At 40.6% G+C, this 17003-nt stretch overlaps 1 protein-coding gene across 7 annotated transcripts in view; it reads right to left on the reverse strand.

Moving 5' to 3' along the window:
• The window catches only part of ABHD18 (abhydrolase domain containing 18), a 47929-nt gene that overhangs the window by 12873 nt on the left and 18053 nt on the right, over window positions 1-17003 (reverse strand). For 2 of the 7 annotated variants that reach the window (XM_030564117.1, XM_030564118.1), the window contains 7 exons: window positions 14712-14796; window positions 13334-13434; window positions 11030-11108; window positions 10854-10938; window positions 9250-9277; window positions 8151-8298; window positions 5654-5743 (listed from right to left, as the gene is read on the reverse strand). In XM_030564117.1, coding sequence (XP_030419977.1) covers window positions 5654-5743; window positions 8151-8298; window positions 9250-9277; window positions 10854-10938; window positions 11030-11108; window positions 13334-13434; window positions 14712-14796 — 616 coding nt within the window. Of the gene's footprint in view, window positions 1-5653; window positions 5744-8150; window positions 8299-8756; window positions 8845-9249; window positions 9278-10853; window positions 10939-11029; window positions 11109-13333; window positions 13435-14711; window positions 14797-17003 lie in introns of those variants that run through there. The other 5 variants (XM_030564119.1, XM_030564120.1, XM_030564123.1 and 2 more) reach the window with 5 other exon arrangements.

Here is a 17003-nt window from a genome sequence, read left to right on the forward strand (position 1 = left end):
TGTAATCCCCATTATGCCCAATAAGCTCAGGGGGTACTGATGTGTATATGAAGCACAGGTTCATGAGGCAGTATCCTGCTGAGAGTTCCTATACCTGGGCTAATAAAAATGAGCCTTAGACACACTCTCAGGCATATGGATCAGAATACTTAGACATCAGGAAATGTATTGGTGACTCCTTCCTGCCATTATCTGAGCTAGTAGAGAAGTGCTTCTCTTATAAGGGTGTAGCAGTCTCACCTGGAGTGATAGGAGCAAATTCACACTGCATACTAATGAGTACTGTTGATGTGCTTAGTACTGAAATAGGGGTGGCAGCCAGTACTAGAGGAGATACTAGAGCTGCAAGTCTGGTACCAAAGAAACCACAAGGTCCATTGACATAAGGATTCAGCCCCAAGTAAGCTAAGACTGTAGGCAAGCAAATAGAAGGCACTGGTACCAAAGATGTGTATCATGGTGCACCACAGCCAAGGCATCGGTACCAGGTTATTTCTGACTAACTGAAGAAGTCAGTACGGAGGCATGGCGACTAATGTCCAAGTGGATGTCAGAGGATCCCTTTTCACTCCTAGAACTACCTTTTCCAAAGGCAGCCAGTGTGATTTCTGACTTAGAGGTAGGACCCAGTGAAAGAGAGACCCAGATCTTTTCTCCTGGAAAACCTTGGTGCTCCTTTCTCCCCATAACCTCTGAGGTTTTTACCAGCTGAGGAGGATTAGTGAGATATGCCAGTTTAACATATGCAAGCACAGAAGCCAGCAGGTGCACTACTCAGGATTTTCAGTCCCAGACACTCCATCTGAAGAGGTGCCCTGACCTCTCTAGAAGAAAGTTTCAGGTGAGACTACCTTGCCCTTTGAGAACAATTAATAAATGGCGTATCTGTCTGGTATGTAGCTCTTACCTAGACACAACAAGCATCGTCTGTGTCCTTCATTAAGGGGCATTAAAGCCTTAAAGCCTGGAGATTTGTATTCAGTCCTAAAGACTAGTCCCAGTAGAGGGAAGTGTCAAGGGACAAAGAAGAGTTTCCTCTTCTGAAAAGAAACATTAACAAAAAAACTAAACCTAATCCTAATGACTAACTGTTAAGTACTTATCTATTTACAAGTCAATGGATAGACCACACAAAGGAAAAGTATGGACATTGTAAGGGTAAGTCTTCACTTACCATTTAAAGCCGCGGGAGCATCTACACTTGTTAATTACTTTTTGCAGTGAAACTTTTGAGTTTTACCACAAAAAGAAAACCACCTTCATGAGAGGCATACAGCTCTTTCCGATGTTCTTTTTGCGCTATTGTTAAAGTGAAGACATATTCTACCTGTATAATCACCTTTTGGCCTCAGGAGGATACCCCACAGTTCCAAAAGTGACTACTTTGGCCAGGATCTCTGCTGCTCTGATGCCAGGTAAAGGGACATTTGCCCCTCCCCCTGCAAGCCCTGGGAAGTTTGAAACTCCATTTCCTGTTGTGAGTACTCATCTGCTCGGGTGACCATGGCTGCTCCTCGTACCAAACAATCCCCTGCTTGGAGCAATGCCGAGCTATGGGACTTGATCAGTGTTTGGGGAGAGAAGGCTGTGCAGTGCCAGCTGCATTCCAGCCATAGGAATTTCAATACCTACCAGCAGATTGTATGCAGGAGAAGGGACATAACAGGGACACCCTGCAGTGCAGAGCGAAGGTGAAGGAGCTGAGAAGTGCATACCACAAGATGAGGGAGGCAAACAGTTGGCCTGCACCCACAAGCTGCTGTTTTTACAGTGAGTTGGATGCAATCCTAAGTGGTGACCCCACCTCCATTGCAAAGAGCCCAGTGGATACTTCATGTCCGGAGGCAGTGGAAAGTGGCCCTAGCCAGGAGGAGGAGGTCACAGATGAAGACGTGGAAACTGAGGAAGCTATGAAACCCCTTGCTGTGTACACTCAGGACCCCTTCTCCACTCTGGAGGTGTCTAGTGTGAGCAGCCACTGTCTGCTGAGGCAGAGGCAGGAGAGCAGAGCTCTGGTAAGTTGCTTTGCTTTAACAATGCATGAAGCAGGTTCAGGGCACAGAAAAGTACTAAGGTGGCTGTGTTTGTGTGCTGGGGGCCCTCCCGTCATGATAGTCTTCTTCAGAATGGGTGTAGGCAATAAACCCTCTAACCCTGCATTCCCTCACCATTGCTGGGTTCTTGTGCACCATGGATCCTTGACTTTTGTCACCAAGACAGTGATTTCTTACCAGTGGTGTATTGTATACGGAGTGATTCCTGTATGTATGTTTCACAGCAATGTGTTGCTTTTGTCTCCCCAGAAAAGACTGTGCAAGACCCACCCCCGCACTGCAGCAGACAGTCTTCAACATATAAGAAAGCAGCCAAGATGCACTAGGGTGGATATGTTTCGTCATATCATTCAGCACTCCCAAGCAGAGACACAGGGTAAAAATAAATGGACAGAAACCATGACGAAGTGGAAACAGAGAGAGAACCAAGACGTAAAAGAGAACAATGCTTTCCATAGGGAAGCCACAGAGAGGCTAATCCACGTTCTGGAGCATCAGACAGACATGTTGCATTCTCTCATGACACTGCAGAGTGACCTGATTCGTGCCTGCCTCCCCATTGCAGCAAGTGCAGAATTCTTTCCCTTGCACTCCTCTAACTCCCTCTACATATTCTTATGGGCTTACTGCAAATTTTTCCATTCCTCAACAATCCACATCCATAGACAGCTTGTCAAACGACAGCTGAGTTATACACAGCTGTGAGGTATATGGGTCTTTCCCGTTTTTAAAATAAAAGGAATTTTTTTTTAAAAAAGGTATACAAGTCCCCCACCCCACTCCACCCCCCTTGTTCACCACCACCACTCAGGATTGATACATGTGCATGTGGTGTTTTCTCTATTTTTAAAATAAAAGGTCACTTTTTAAAAAAAAATAAGCTTTATTTGTGTTCACATATCTATACATGTAATCACAGCTACAAGAACCGCCATGTGGCACAGCGCATGCTGTTAACACTTCTTTTCCCAAGCACAGCAGCAAAGTTTCATGATTTTCATTTGCAAACTTTTCCCTCAAGGCATCCCGGATCCTAACTGCCACACGTTGTGCCCCTCTAATACTCCTGGTATCTGGCTGCTGAAATTCAGCAGCCAGGCACTTGGCCTCCGCACTCCATGTATGAGTAAACCTTTCGCCCTTCCCCTCACAAATGTTATGTAAAGTGCAGTATGCTTCAATAATCATTGGAATACTGTCCTCGGTCATTTCCAGTCTACTGTACAAACATCTCCAGTGAGCTTTTAAACAGCCAAATGCACATTCGACAGCCATTCTGCACCTACTCAGCCTGTTGTTGAAACATTCCTTACTCACATCTAGGTTTCCAGTGTATGGATTCATGAGCATGGCATCAATGTGTAAGCTGGGTCTCCCAGGATCACAATGGGCATTTCCACTTCCCCAATGGTGATCTGCTGGTCTGAAAAGAAAGTCTCTGCTTACAGCTTTCTGTACAGGCCAGAGTTTTTAAAGATACATGCGTCATGCACCTTTCCAGATCATATCCGGCATTAATATCAATGAAATGCCCACAGTGATCCACTACTGCCTGCAAAACCATGAAGAAGTTCCCTTACAAATTATACACTTAGTGCCAAGGCGGGTTGGGGCAACAACAGGGATGTGCGTTCCATCTATTGCACCACCAGTGTTAGGGAAGCCCATTTCTGCAAAGCCATCAAAAATGTCTCACACATTATCAAGAGTCACAGTCTTGCGCAGTAGGATGCGACGAATGGCCTTGCACACTTGAGTTACCACAGCACCAGTGGTTGATTTCCCCACTCCAAACTGGTTCACAACTGACTGGTAGCTGTCTGGAGTCGCCATCTTCCACAACGTGATTGCCACACACTTCTCTACAGTGATTGCAACTCTCAGTCTGGTGTCCTTGTGACGCAGGTCTGGGAAAGTTCAGCTCCCAGTTCCATGAAGGTGGCTCTCTGAATCCGAAAGTTTTGAAGCCACTGGTCATCATCCCAGACATGCATAATGATACGATCCCACCGCTCCAAGCTAGTTTCCCTAGCCCCAAAACACCGTTCCACAGTGCACAGCTCCTCAGTTAATGCCAAAAGCAATCGAATGTTACTTATTTCATCAGTTCCAGTTTCAGGCAGCTCATCAGGCATCTCTGACTGCAGCTCTCTTTGCAAGTTTAAGAACAGCTGCAGTGCCAAGCGCGAAGTGCAAGCGACAGCCATCAGTGTAGTGGACAGCAGTGCAGGATCCATTCCTGCTTGTAGATGTGGCGGGAGAGAGCAGCCAGATAGCAAGGGGTTTTTAAAAATGCCACCAAAAAAACAAGGAAGGAAGTAAGGGGGCCGCTGGGACAGGAAAGTGCATCATGGGACACTGAAAATGCCCTCCGCTCACCCCACCCTTTCCCACAAGACCTATCGAGACAACTGCACTGTGGGATAGTTGCCCTACAGTGCTGCACTCATCAGCGATAGAAGTGCTACTAGTGTAAACAGTCTGACGCCTGAGGAACTGAGTGAGTACACAAATCAGCGCTTTACTTTTACCAGTTCCCTATCGCTGGTAAAACTTACAGTGCAAAAACTACAAGTGTAGATATACCCTAAGTTCTGATTCATAGCCACGCACAGCAAGAATGAACTGAGGAACAGTTCAGGCCGTAACACTTTTTATATCCTTAGGTGGAAGATACAAATAGATTCAGGGTGCAAGCATGGCCCCAAAGGACACTGATGCACAAAGAATCCAAACTTGAGTGTAGGGGGTATAGGTGCACCAGTGGAATACATATGGACAACTTACTCCAGGAAGACTGTTCCATATATGGCTTTCAGGAGGAGAAGGTACTTGGCAAATATTAATTAAAATCTTAGTGTAGGGACAATCGGCAGCGTACAAGAAAGTAAAATAAAAAGTTAAAGAGAAAAAGGGAATTAATAAGGAGAGATGTTTAGACATAGTTTAATGAGTAAGAAAGATTATAAGATTAGAAAGTAAAGTTAATGGAGTGCTGTGAATGTGAGAAACTTTTAAATTTATGTGGAAGAAGGGAAAAACTGTTGTGATTCAAGAAGGGGTGGTGAAGACATGTTCTCAATGGTGGTCACAGTTTGAGAACCTGTTTTAAGACACCACGTAAGAATTTCCCTTACCAGTCAGAAACCTAGAGTAACCAGGAAGAGGAATAATTAAAAAACCACAACCCTTTCCCAGTGAAATTTCAGGGTTCTCATCAAAAGCAGCAAGTTTGTTAAGTCATATTCTACTGTGCTGTATATTACTAGGATAGAAAAATATTGGGCCTAAACATTAATTTTAAATATACTATAGCATTAGATATATTTTCTGTAAATTTACACATTTAAAAAACTCTAAATAGTTTAAAACCATTATTTCTTGCATGAGACAAAAGGCAGCTTCTATAATTAGGCTCTATCCAGAAGCATCATTATGGGGGAGATTTTGAAGGCTCAGAGGACAGTTGGGCATCCAACTCCCATTTGTGCCTTTGAAAAAAAATCTCCCTTAATGTTAGTTCGCCCAACTCAAACCTTTGAGATTTCTCATCTGTTCATATTCTAGAATATTAACATATCTAAAAATAATTTAGTTACCGTGGTAAAGACACCAGAAGCTGTGGACCAGGAAAGACAAGGAACCAATGGCAATGGTTTAGGCCAGTTTGTCACTGCTAGTGAAGCCATCTATTAAATAAAAAAAAAAAAACTTTGATATCAGATGATCTACTGCATATTTTAATAAGATATTTCAATAAAATTTCTCTTTAGTCATTTTTAGAATTCTCATCTTTAAAGTATTTCTTCACACAGTAACTGCTTATCTCGTGTAGTATCAATGCTAAGAATCTTTGCAGTTATATACTTCTCCTCCACAAAATCCAGAAAGACTGAGGAAGTCTGTTCTTTCCAGTAGTCTCTTTGATACGTTAGCTTTGTTTTATTCATAGAATAACAGGGTTAGAAGGGACCTCAGGAGGTCATCTAGTCCAACCCCTGCTCAAAGCAGGACCAATCCTCAGACGGATTTTTTCTGCAGATCCCTATACGTCCCCCTGAAGGATTAAACTCGCATCCCTGGGTTTAGCAGGCCAAGAAATTGGTTCACAGCCAAAGTAGCAGTATTTCTGCTTTAGGGACAAGAATTTTCTTTTAACAGAACACTCATCCTGATGCAAAATGAATCAGGATTCTTCCATGAGAACTTCATTTATCATCTCTTCAAGGCCTCTCAACAACCTTCTAAAACATACTTCAAAACAAACAAATTTGAAGGTGAGTCACAAATAGGACTATCAAAAATTCTGCAGCTTTTGAAATACATTGAGGGAATCTGCATGCCACAAACAATAAGATTAAGAAGAAAACTGAGCATGTAAATGGACTTCTATTTTTATCTCCCTTAGAGTCCAGATAACTCCTTCTCAGCTCAGAATTATCAGAGTGCACAATGTGGTAAATTCTATTCATCACTAAATTCTGGAGCATAGATGCAGCACACAGGAGGATCAGAAAATTGCTTTCCCCACACTGGTTGCATGGTTTTGCAAAGCTGTGGTTTAATTTAATACTCTTGGGCATACTGCCAAACTTGGGCATACTGCCGAACTTATCCACCCCACATGTTTAATATGGAGAACTATTACGTGCATCTTCATTAACAAAAGAAGCAACATAGTTAAGTGGTCAGGGTCATAGTCTGGGAGTCCAGAGAGTATGGATTCCATCCCTGTCCTTGGTTTCCCCAACCTTTAAAATAGAGATAACGATGTTTACCTTCCTTTTTAAAGTGCTTTCTAAGGATGAAGAACACTACATAAGAACTTATTGCACCGTGATGGTGCCTGGGAGCCTTCAACATGAACCAGGGCCCCACTGGACCAGGTGCTATACAGACACAGAATAAAAATATGGTCCCTACCCCAAAGAGTTTACAATCTCAGAGAGACAAGGTAGGTGAGGTAATATCTTTTACTGAACCAACTTCTATTGGTGAGAGAGAGTCGAGATTACACAGCTCTTCTTCAGGTTTGGGAAAACTTAGGTCTGGACTACACGACACAATTAAATCAATGCAAGCTGCCTTGCACAAACCTAGCTAGGGAAGTGTTCTCATGTAAATTTGGCTCCCACCGATGTAGGTGCCTTTCTAGGCTGATTTAGTAACACCACCTCCCTGAGAGGCATACAGTCACAGCCAATGTCATTAGGTCAAGGCAATGTCAGTTTAGACACTCCACTGCTTACATAGACTGTTGCTGGCCTCTGGGAGCCATCCTACAATGCCCCACATTGACAATACAATCAATACAAATGCTCCTGGTGAGGACATACACAGCCAACGCAAGAAGACAAGTGCACACACACAAGTGATTTAATAACTGTGGTGGCTTCATGCTTTAAGTTACAGCAATATAATTTTGTAGTGTAGACATGGTCTTACACAGAGTGTCACAGCTAAACACAAGATGGAACAGATCGTTTAGCATAAGTACTTAACACATTTCAAAAGGACCTTTCAAGGTGAAATGACCCATTAATGTCCCTCCAGTCATAGGGAGGAAAGAAAGAAAGCAGCTTGAGAATTGTTAGTGGGTTATAGATTGTTGTAATAAGCTACAAATCCAGTAATTGTATTCAGTCAATGATTTTTAGTGTCTAGCAGAATTACAAATTTAAGTTCCCAAGCTCATTCTCTTGAAAGGTTTGTACAGGTTTCCTTTGGAGGATGAGGACTGTTCACCCACACGATCTGAGCCCTACAGTCTGTCACAATTTAAAAAGCTATATTAACAGATTAAGCGGCATGACAATAAAAGTTACTGAGAATTACACTGCTACAGGCTAAACATTCATCTGTAAGAGAGTTTTACGGTATATATACAGTGAGAATACATCTGCATATCCTCAATAATGGCATGTCATGCCAAAATATCGAGTTATGTTGCTCATTATTCTAAAACTTGTTCATTTTAAAATAATCAGCCCATGTACACTGTAAACTGTTAGGTTTCCCTAGTTATTAATGTACATATATAATGCTAACAAATAAAAAAAAGATAAAAAATTTCTAACAGTAAATATAAAGGCTTACATGTCCTCCCATTGATATTCCAGTCATTCCTAGAGGTCCATAGCCCTCTCTCTCTAGCCAGTGCAAAAGAGCTGCTGATTCTAAAACAAGAGCTCCTCCCATCACAAACAGGTCCGAGACATTTTTTAAACTTGATCTTCTTTCCTCAGCAGAAAAGAAAAAAGAAATATTTTATTTTCCAATATCAGATGTGCACAGTCTTCATTTAATCAGTTTACTTTTAAACAGAGCCTGGTCATACCCCCAGTGAAGCCAATGGCTGAATTTCTATTGAATTCAATAAGAGAAGGAGTGAGTCCAAAGTCTTCAGTATCTTTCTACATTCAAGGCCCACAGGATGTGTGTTTCTTTTTCTTATAATTTTTTGTGATCCAGGCTCAAATGAAGACTAGAAATAAGCACCCTCTAAATTACTAGTGTAGAATTAAGGAACACCATATCTTCAAATAAACTGAGGTGCTGCAAGCACTGGAAACTCATGAGCAGAAATCTTCTGTGCTGTGAAGGAACAACAGTCCTTTTTATTTTAAATCAAATAAAACTAAGTGATACAGTGCTAGGTATACAAGATGTCATTGGCAGAGACAACTTTTTTTCCTTATTTACCTGTTTTACATCACTGAAAAATTGCACACAACATGTGAAGAGCAATCAGTAAGTCAGCTTTGGGAGCAATCATCAGTGCCACTGTAAGACTGAAATTATAAAGTGGGAAGTTTGTCACTGCACTGAGAAATCCGTGTAGTGTCTCCTACAATGCATTAAACAAATTTAAAGAAAAAAGAAAAATTGAAAAGCTATTCAGTTTCAACTCTCACAGTGACCAAAAGTCTAGTATTTGTTTGCATATTGGGGCTGAACAGTGCAATTACTCCATGTGCTGAACACTTAAGTGAATGGAGTATGGCTTACAGAACAACTACAACACTGTGCTTGGACAAAGCAGTTTATTGTAAATATTACGTTTTCAGCATCATGTCTCTAAGTTACAGAAGGCTACAGCCCTCTTGAGACAAAATATCACTATACTTCGGATACATTTTGAGTCAGGAAGACAGAGTATTAGAACTGTACTGTGAGAAGTAATCTTAATACTTACATTTGGTCCTTAGGTTTTCTGCAGCCATGTAAAGACTCAAGTTAAAGAAAATAAACGTAAATATATTCATTTTCTAGGCATCACTACATAACTTTTTATTTTAACACTTACATTTTAAAATTGAGACTAAAATTAAAGATCACTTATGTCAGCAGTACAATGATGAATTCAATTCTGTAAATTAAATTATTACCCAATTACATTGTTTTATTGGTACAAAATAAAATCAAGTGTAAATTGTGATGAAGTCATTCATAATTTAGGACAGTGTGCTAATGAAATAAGTAGTGAAGGGAAAAAAAGGAAGTGATATAGTCTGATTCTTCTGAGTGAAACCTGGTGCAGGCATTTGGGGCAGTTACCCAACACTGGAAAGGAGGATGGATTCAGGCTGGTAGCTTTTGTCAACAGATAGAAAAAAATGCCTAAAATGTTAGAGATAAGCCAGGTGAACATTATCAAAGGGATTTGTAGTACCAACAGTTTGTATTCAACAAGTGAAGGCATGAGAAGTAAACACTTTTTTGGGGGGATGGGGTGGGACATTTTGTTTAAAAAACAAACAAACACATCCCCCTCCTCCCCGTCACCCCATCCCCCCCCAAAAGGACATATTTTGCTTTCATTTGGCTGTGGCTAGGAGAAGTTTGTCTAGTACTTCGATGACTGGGTTACAGAGAGATCAGTATCAAACTAGTACCCCAGTAACCAATGAGAGTGGTTTGGAAGGGTTTTTTTGTTTTTGAAACTCCAGAAGAGCAACACCTTATGTTAGACTGGCTATGGCATCATCAGCATTGTATTCCATGGTTATGCACTTAGAGATACCACTTTGGTTGACGTAATAAGATTACAGTAAGAAGTCACGTCTCTATGACCAACAGCCATATCCCTACTTTCAACTGATCTATGCCAGTGGCTCTCAACCTTTCCAGACTACTATGCCCTGCGTAACCCAAGTTTCACCTTACTTAAACTACTTGCTTACAAAATCAGACACCAAAATACAAAAACATGTCACAGCACACTATTGTTGAAAAATTGCATACTTTCTCATTTTTACCATACAATTCTAAAACAAAGCAACTGGAATATAAATATTATACTTGCATTTCAGTGTATAGTATATAGAACAGTATAGACAAGTCACTGTCTGTATGAAATTTTAATTTATACTGATTTCACTTGTGCTTTTTATGTAGCCTGGTGTAAAACTAGGCAAATATCTAGATAAGTTGATGTTCCCCAGGAAGACCTCTGTATACCGCTGGTTGAACACCACTCATCTATGCAACCTGTACCATTTGGATAAAATACTCAAAGAGTCCTGTGGCACCTTATAGACTAACAAATGTATTGGAGCATAAGCCTTTGTGGGTGAATAGTCACTTTGTCAGACGCATGACGTATTCACACACAAAAGCTTATGCGCCAGTACATTTGTCAGTCTATAAGGTGCCATAGGACGCTTTGTTGCTTTTCACAGATCCAGGGTAACATGGCTACCCCTCTGATACTTGATAAAATAAATGTTATTCTATCTTCCTCCCCTTAGTTAGCACTTTGAGACATGTTAAAGCATTTTGTTTTCAACAAAAGGATATAGTAAGGGTTTTCTAACAATAGAGAAGCCATGCAAGCCTCTTTGATCATTGGACGGGCCATTAGTGTGCGTCTTCTCCAGTAGTACTAAAGAGGAAATATTTAAACAAGAATACAGTTAAAAGATTACTGTTAAACTTAAAAGTTTTAATGAGAAATTAAAGTTTTATATACTTACATGATCTCCAGTACCCGCTAGATGAATGCATACAGGTTTGTATTTGCTGTTCCATCTCTTGGGTATTATGAATTGAAACCTATCAAAAGCACACTATTTAATATACAAGATAACACAGCAAGATATTCACCCTCAAGCAAGTTAAACCACCAAACTACACTCCGAAAAAACAGTTTGGTTACATGCTCAGGCAAACTGCTATTAGTCTAGCAATATAATTTTTTCATGAATGAAATTAAGAACACATCCAAAAGCTTTCACCTTCAGAAGGTCACAAGCGCCAAGAAGAAAAGGAGTTATGAGCTGAAAGGTCACGCTTTAAATGAGATTACTACTTCATTATTGTATTCTAAACTTTACTGAATAGAGACATGGGAACTGAGATTAGGCAAGTGTGGCTAGATCCCCTAAACAGCACACACACTTTTCTCCTTCAGTGGGGCGGTGGAGGGAACTGAAACTGAAAAAGGAACAGTAAAGTTTAAAAAAAAAATACAGCTAACAAGTATTTCTTTCTATATAAATATAAAAAAAAAGTTTCCCCCTTCTTCCCTTCTCTCCCCTCCCCCCCCCCCCCCCCCCCCCCAAAAATCGCTCAGTTTCTTCAGTTATTCTCTCCCTTACCCCACACCAAGCTTTTCTCAGGCCAGCTGAGCACACAAGCAAACCACTTCTGTTGAGCTATTGGCATTTCACCACAAGGGGGTGTCCTGTTGCAATAAAACTTGCTTCTTTATGCAAAAACATTCATACACAACTAGCTAAACTATCCATATTTGAAAAGAACACAAAATTTACTACAGTGCTGCTTTTCACACATGAAGACGACTTAAAGCTCAAAATAACTTTTATTAATGGATTTAATTTGATGTTATGAGCTTGAAAGAAAATCACCTTGTCTTTATCTTACCTAATGCACTCTGGATTTTTAATAGCACCTATAAACTTATCTAACCACTGCATAACAGTATGTGGAAACTATTAGTAAACTGCATTTTCAGCTGTGGTATCAGTTAGGCCAGGAATTATAAGTAGTGACTCCCTTTATACCCAACAAAAGGGAGTAAAAGAAGCCTACTGAGCATTTTTTGAATCATGTCTTCAGAGATGGCAAACTGTAACAAAACAAAAACAAAAAATGTACTGACTGGTCTCAGGTGTTGATGTCATAACACCAAGGCCTCCTAGATTGAGGTAAATTTTTATGCCCAAAGCAAAGCTTTAAAAACTTAAGATTTCTGCTAGCAAGAAGTCTAGCTCTGCTAGCTAGAAGCCAATAAAAAATAATGCTCCCCACCCTTCCTCCAAAGCAAGGCTCGGTGGACATCCTGGTGAGAACATTAGTATAGCACCACCACCCAACTGCTTGAGTGTGTAACTGCAACAAGACTTCCTCAAGGTACTCGTACTTTGTACTACTAGTACTAGGCCAAATTCAATGTATGAACTACACTGAAGTTAATATATACATATATACATATACATATACATGGTTGAATTCTGATAAGAAGTGGAATAAGTTAGTAAATATGGAGCGTTTCTTAGGAAAATACAGAACTGAGAAACTATTTTCTTGGAAAAATTGCTGTCCTTTACAAAAATTCATATTTGCAAGGGAATTGAATTTCTCCATCTTGGACATGCGATGTGAGTTGTATATCTCAAACAAAACACAAAACAAAAAACACAAAACAAGTATTTTTAAAAAAAGGAAGAAATCAACCTCAAAACATTACTTGATGTTGTGGCAGACTGATAAAGACTATTAAATCCAAGTCAAGGCTGTTTGTTAGTACTTTTGCTTATATATGAATTAATTTCCCCCTTTACAAAGGAGGTAGGTTAAGAACAGATCATAGTCATATGAGAATTCTCTGGCTTTCCTGCCTCAAAGCTAGTTCTCAAAATACAGTTATAGATGTTCCATTAATTAAAACTTTAGTAAGTGAACACGTAAAACTTTTCTAATGGGATTACATTTCCATTTTCAGAATTAAACCACCTCTTTCACATAACACGTCGTGTTTTGCTAGGGTCACCTCCAATTTAGAATAAGCTCATCTAGAAAATAAACCATTCATCCAAGGATGGAACCATCAAATGAATTACCGGTGTTTTCACTCTAATTTAAAACATCTAAATATTTTTCAGAGATCACAGTATGAACCATTTTTAAACAAAATGGAGTATTCTGATTGTAGCTGTAATAAAGAATGTAGTATAAGTAATTTTTATAATAAAGATTTCTTTGATTTCTCTACAGAGCTAGTTTCAGAACCAAAACTGTTACTTCCTTTCCCTTACCTTGCTATGATGGATTCAGTTGGCAGGATATTGGGAATGTAGTGAATCAAAGGGGAAATGAAGTGCCCATCAAGTATTTTACAGTCTGATTGCTCCTCAACCTATGGAGAGAACTGAAAGTTAAAAGTGTGTATGATAAGCATACATTATATGCACTGAAGGCTGAACATTAATATATGGGTTCCTAGGCTGGAATCAAATTTGAGTACAAAAATCCACAAGCAGTTTTGAAAGTATAATTTCAATCACCATATTACATGAGCATTAAAAAAAAAAGTCTACCACGAGCCTACTCACTTAAATAAAAATCAGCTCAGTTATAACAAAATTCAGTTTTTAATGCAATTAAAGTTTAAACAGGGGTTAGGGGGTTTTGTTTGTTTAAAATTTGTTTGGTTAAACTTTTAAACAATTATTTAAGATAGGACATACCCATTTTTTCTCCCATGCCACCCCAAAGGATGGAAAAAACTTCACAATGAAATCTGTACAGCTATTGCTCTACCCTTTTAAATCCCTTCTTACAACTCACCGCTGCAATGATGTAAAAACCTGTCTGCTGCTGATGGACAGACAGATGACTAATTGAAACAACTTCTCACCTTCCCATTCCTTTCTTCCTTACTAAGTCCTGACATTCACCTCATACTACTTCTACTCTCAATGAAAAATAACAAAATATCTGGTTTACAGAACCATGTCAGTCACCATTTTCATTTGCTTGTATGTTACTTCTCCCTCCCAGCCCTTTGTTTATACCTTTTGGATTTTATAATCTCAGGGACAGGACTGTCCCTTATATGTGTCTGTGTCACACCCAGCACAATGGGTCCTTAAATCCTCACTGGAGCTTTTGGGCACTACCATAATAAGTGTTTCTTTAATTATACTAACTGGCTACATATCTAGTTACATGCAAAGTACGCTTTCTTCTCTTTCTCCATGGAATCCTATAATTTCCAACCACCTCTACAAACTCCTCTATATATTTACTCCTTTCTTGAATATTTTAGTGGTCTTTTCATCGAAGGACAGCTGAGTGTATCCCTCTGGAATCTTTCAAGCAACTCCCCAGTCAGGCAGAGGAACTACTAGCAAGAGAAGCAAACTACATACTCCCCTTGCAAATGCTTACCACATTCCTTCTGCCATTCTGTTGGCCCAAGATCACGCCCTGAATTCTGATCCCAAATCAGTAACACATGCTGTACTGACATTAGGTTGAGCCAAAATATCAATAAAACCTACAATTCATATTGCACCAAACCTAATTTCTTTCCTCTCCAGTACAGAGAACTTACTAAAGACTTCATTTCACTTCACTCATACATAATACGTGAACATAATTTTCTAAGTTACATTTTTTGCTATTGAATACCTTGTCAATGAACACTGGATAATCTCTTGAAACCAGCTTCTGGCATTCTTCCCGGTTTCCAATAATCTTTCTGAATTCAAATATTCTGTTAAAGAGCAACATACAGAAGAGAGTCAAGCCTATTTTAATGGAGTATTTCTTTCCATTAACATCAGAAGTCATGCTTTTATCTGAATTAGTACATCTTTCATGTATGAAAGAGGTGAAACTAAAGGAGAGACAAAGACCAGGAAGTTATTTAATTTGAAATCAACTTCTCATTTCTGGGTAAACCAGCCTAGTGAGAGCTGCATCAGTTTGGCTTTCACAGGAAAGGAATGGCTAGAATTGTTTTACTACAGTGCTTGGTTTTGCCAAGTTTTTAAAATATGTTATAACTTTTTTTATGAAGACTTAACTTCCAATTTCAGCCTAGGTCAGATTAAGGCATAAATATTATAGGCCCAGGCCTAGGATACTAGCTCCTGGAGTCGTGTGATTACACCAGACTCTCACCATTCATTTTAAAAAAAATTAAGTTTAGTCCTCATTGTTGTGAAGAAATACTTGAAAGTGTAGCCTAATTGATGCAGTGACAGCTACCTGAATCTGCAGATTACTTGAAATAATGGATCTGAGAGGGGTTAACTGCAAGACCTATAGCTCTAGAGGACCCTGTACAATATTTCCTCAGAAGAAAAGTGAAATGGTGGATCCGCCCACCACAGCAAATTAGCCCAAAACCCAGGGTGTAACACTGGATATGTCTGCACAGCAACTAGACACCAACAGCTGGCCAGTGCTAACCAACACAGGTTCACGGCCTGCAAGGCTGTTTCATTGCTATGTCGACTTCCAGGCTCAGGGTATGTCTACACTACGGGATTATTCCAATTTTACATAAACAGGTTTTGTAAAAACAGATTGTATAAAGTCGACTGCACGCAGCCACACTAAGCACATTAATTCGGTGGTGTGCATCCATGTATTGAGGCTAGCATCGATTTCCGGAGCGCTGCACTGTGGGTAGCTATCCCGTAGCTATTCCATAGTTCCTGCAGTCTCCCCCGCTCACTGGAATTCTGGCTTGAGATCCCAATGCAAAAACAGTGTCGCGGGTGATTCTGGGTAAATGTCGTCACTCAATCCTTCCTCCGTGAAAGCAACGGCAGACAATCATTTTGCGCCCTTTTTCCCCTGGATTGCCCTCGTAGACGCCATAGCACAGCAACCATGGAGCCCGTTTTGCCTTTCGTCACTGTCACCGTATGCGTACTGGATGCTGCTGACAGACGCGGTACTGCAGTGCTACACAGCAGCATTCATTTGCCTTTGCAAGGTAGCAGAGACGGTTACCAACCCTATTGCACCATCTGCCATGCCATTGTAAATTGGCGATGAGATGACAGTTATCAGTCGTTCTGTACCATCTGCTGCTGTCATGGGTGCTCCTGGCTAGGCTTGCTGAGGTCGGGCGGGGGCGCATGGACAAAAATGGGAATGACTCCCCGGGTCATTCCCTTTTTTATGTTTTATCTAAAAATAGAGTCAGTCCTACCTAGAATATGGGGCAAGTCTACTTGAGAACCATAGAGCACAGCCACTCCATATCAGAGCCCCAGAGATCCCACAGAAATGATGAGCTGCATGCCATTCTAGGGGATGCCCCTGCAACAACCCCACCCATTGCTTCCCTCCTCTCCCAACCCTCCTGGGCTACCGTGGCAGTGTCCTCCTATTTGTGTGATGAAGTAATAAAGAATGCAGGAATAAGAAACACTGACTTTTTAGTGAGATAAAATGAGGGGGAGGCAGCCTCCAGCTGCTATGATAGTCCAGGCAGTACAGAATCTTTTCTTTAGACATGAAGGGGGGGAAGGTGCTGATGGAGCTCAGCCTCCAGTTGCTATGATGAAGACTGTTACCAGCCTTTCTATACCACCTGCCAAGAATGACTGGGAATCATTCCCATTTTTACCTCATCGAGGCCAGCCAGGAGCACTCACGGGCTGATGATGACGATAGATAGCAGTCATATTGTACCGTCTGCCACCGGGAAGGGGATGCTGGTGTTCAGCACTCCAGCACCCTGTCTACCAGCAGCATGCAGTAGACATAGGGTGACATTGAAAAAAGGTGAGAAACGTTTTTTTCCCTTTTTTGGAGGGGGGGCGAAGGGGGGGAGAGGGTGCAAATTGATGACATATACCCTGAAACACCCGGGAAAATGTTTTTGACCTTCAAGCACTGGGAGCTCAGCCAAGAATGCAAATGCTTTTCGGAGACTGCGGGGACTGTGGGATAGCTGGAGTC

This window comes from Gopherus evgoodei, chromosome 5 (assembly GCF_007399415.2).
Source record: "Gopherus evgoodei ecotype Sinaloan lineage chromosome 5, rGopEvg1_v1.p, whole genome shotgun sequence".
Taxonomy (NCBI): Eukaryota; Metazoa; Chordata; order Testudines; family Testudinidae; genus Gopherus; species Gopherus evgoodei.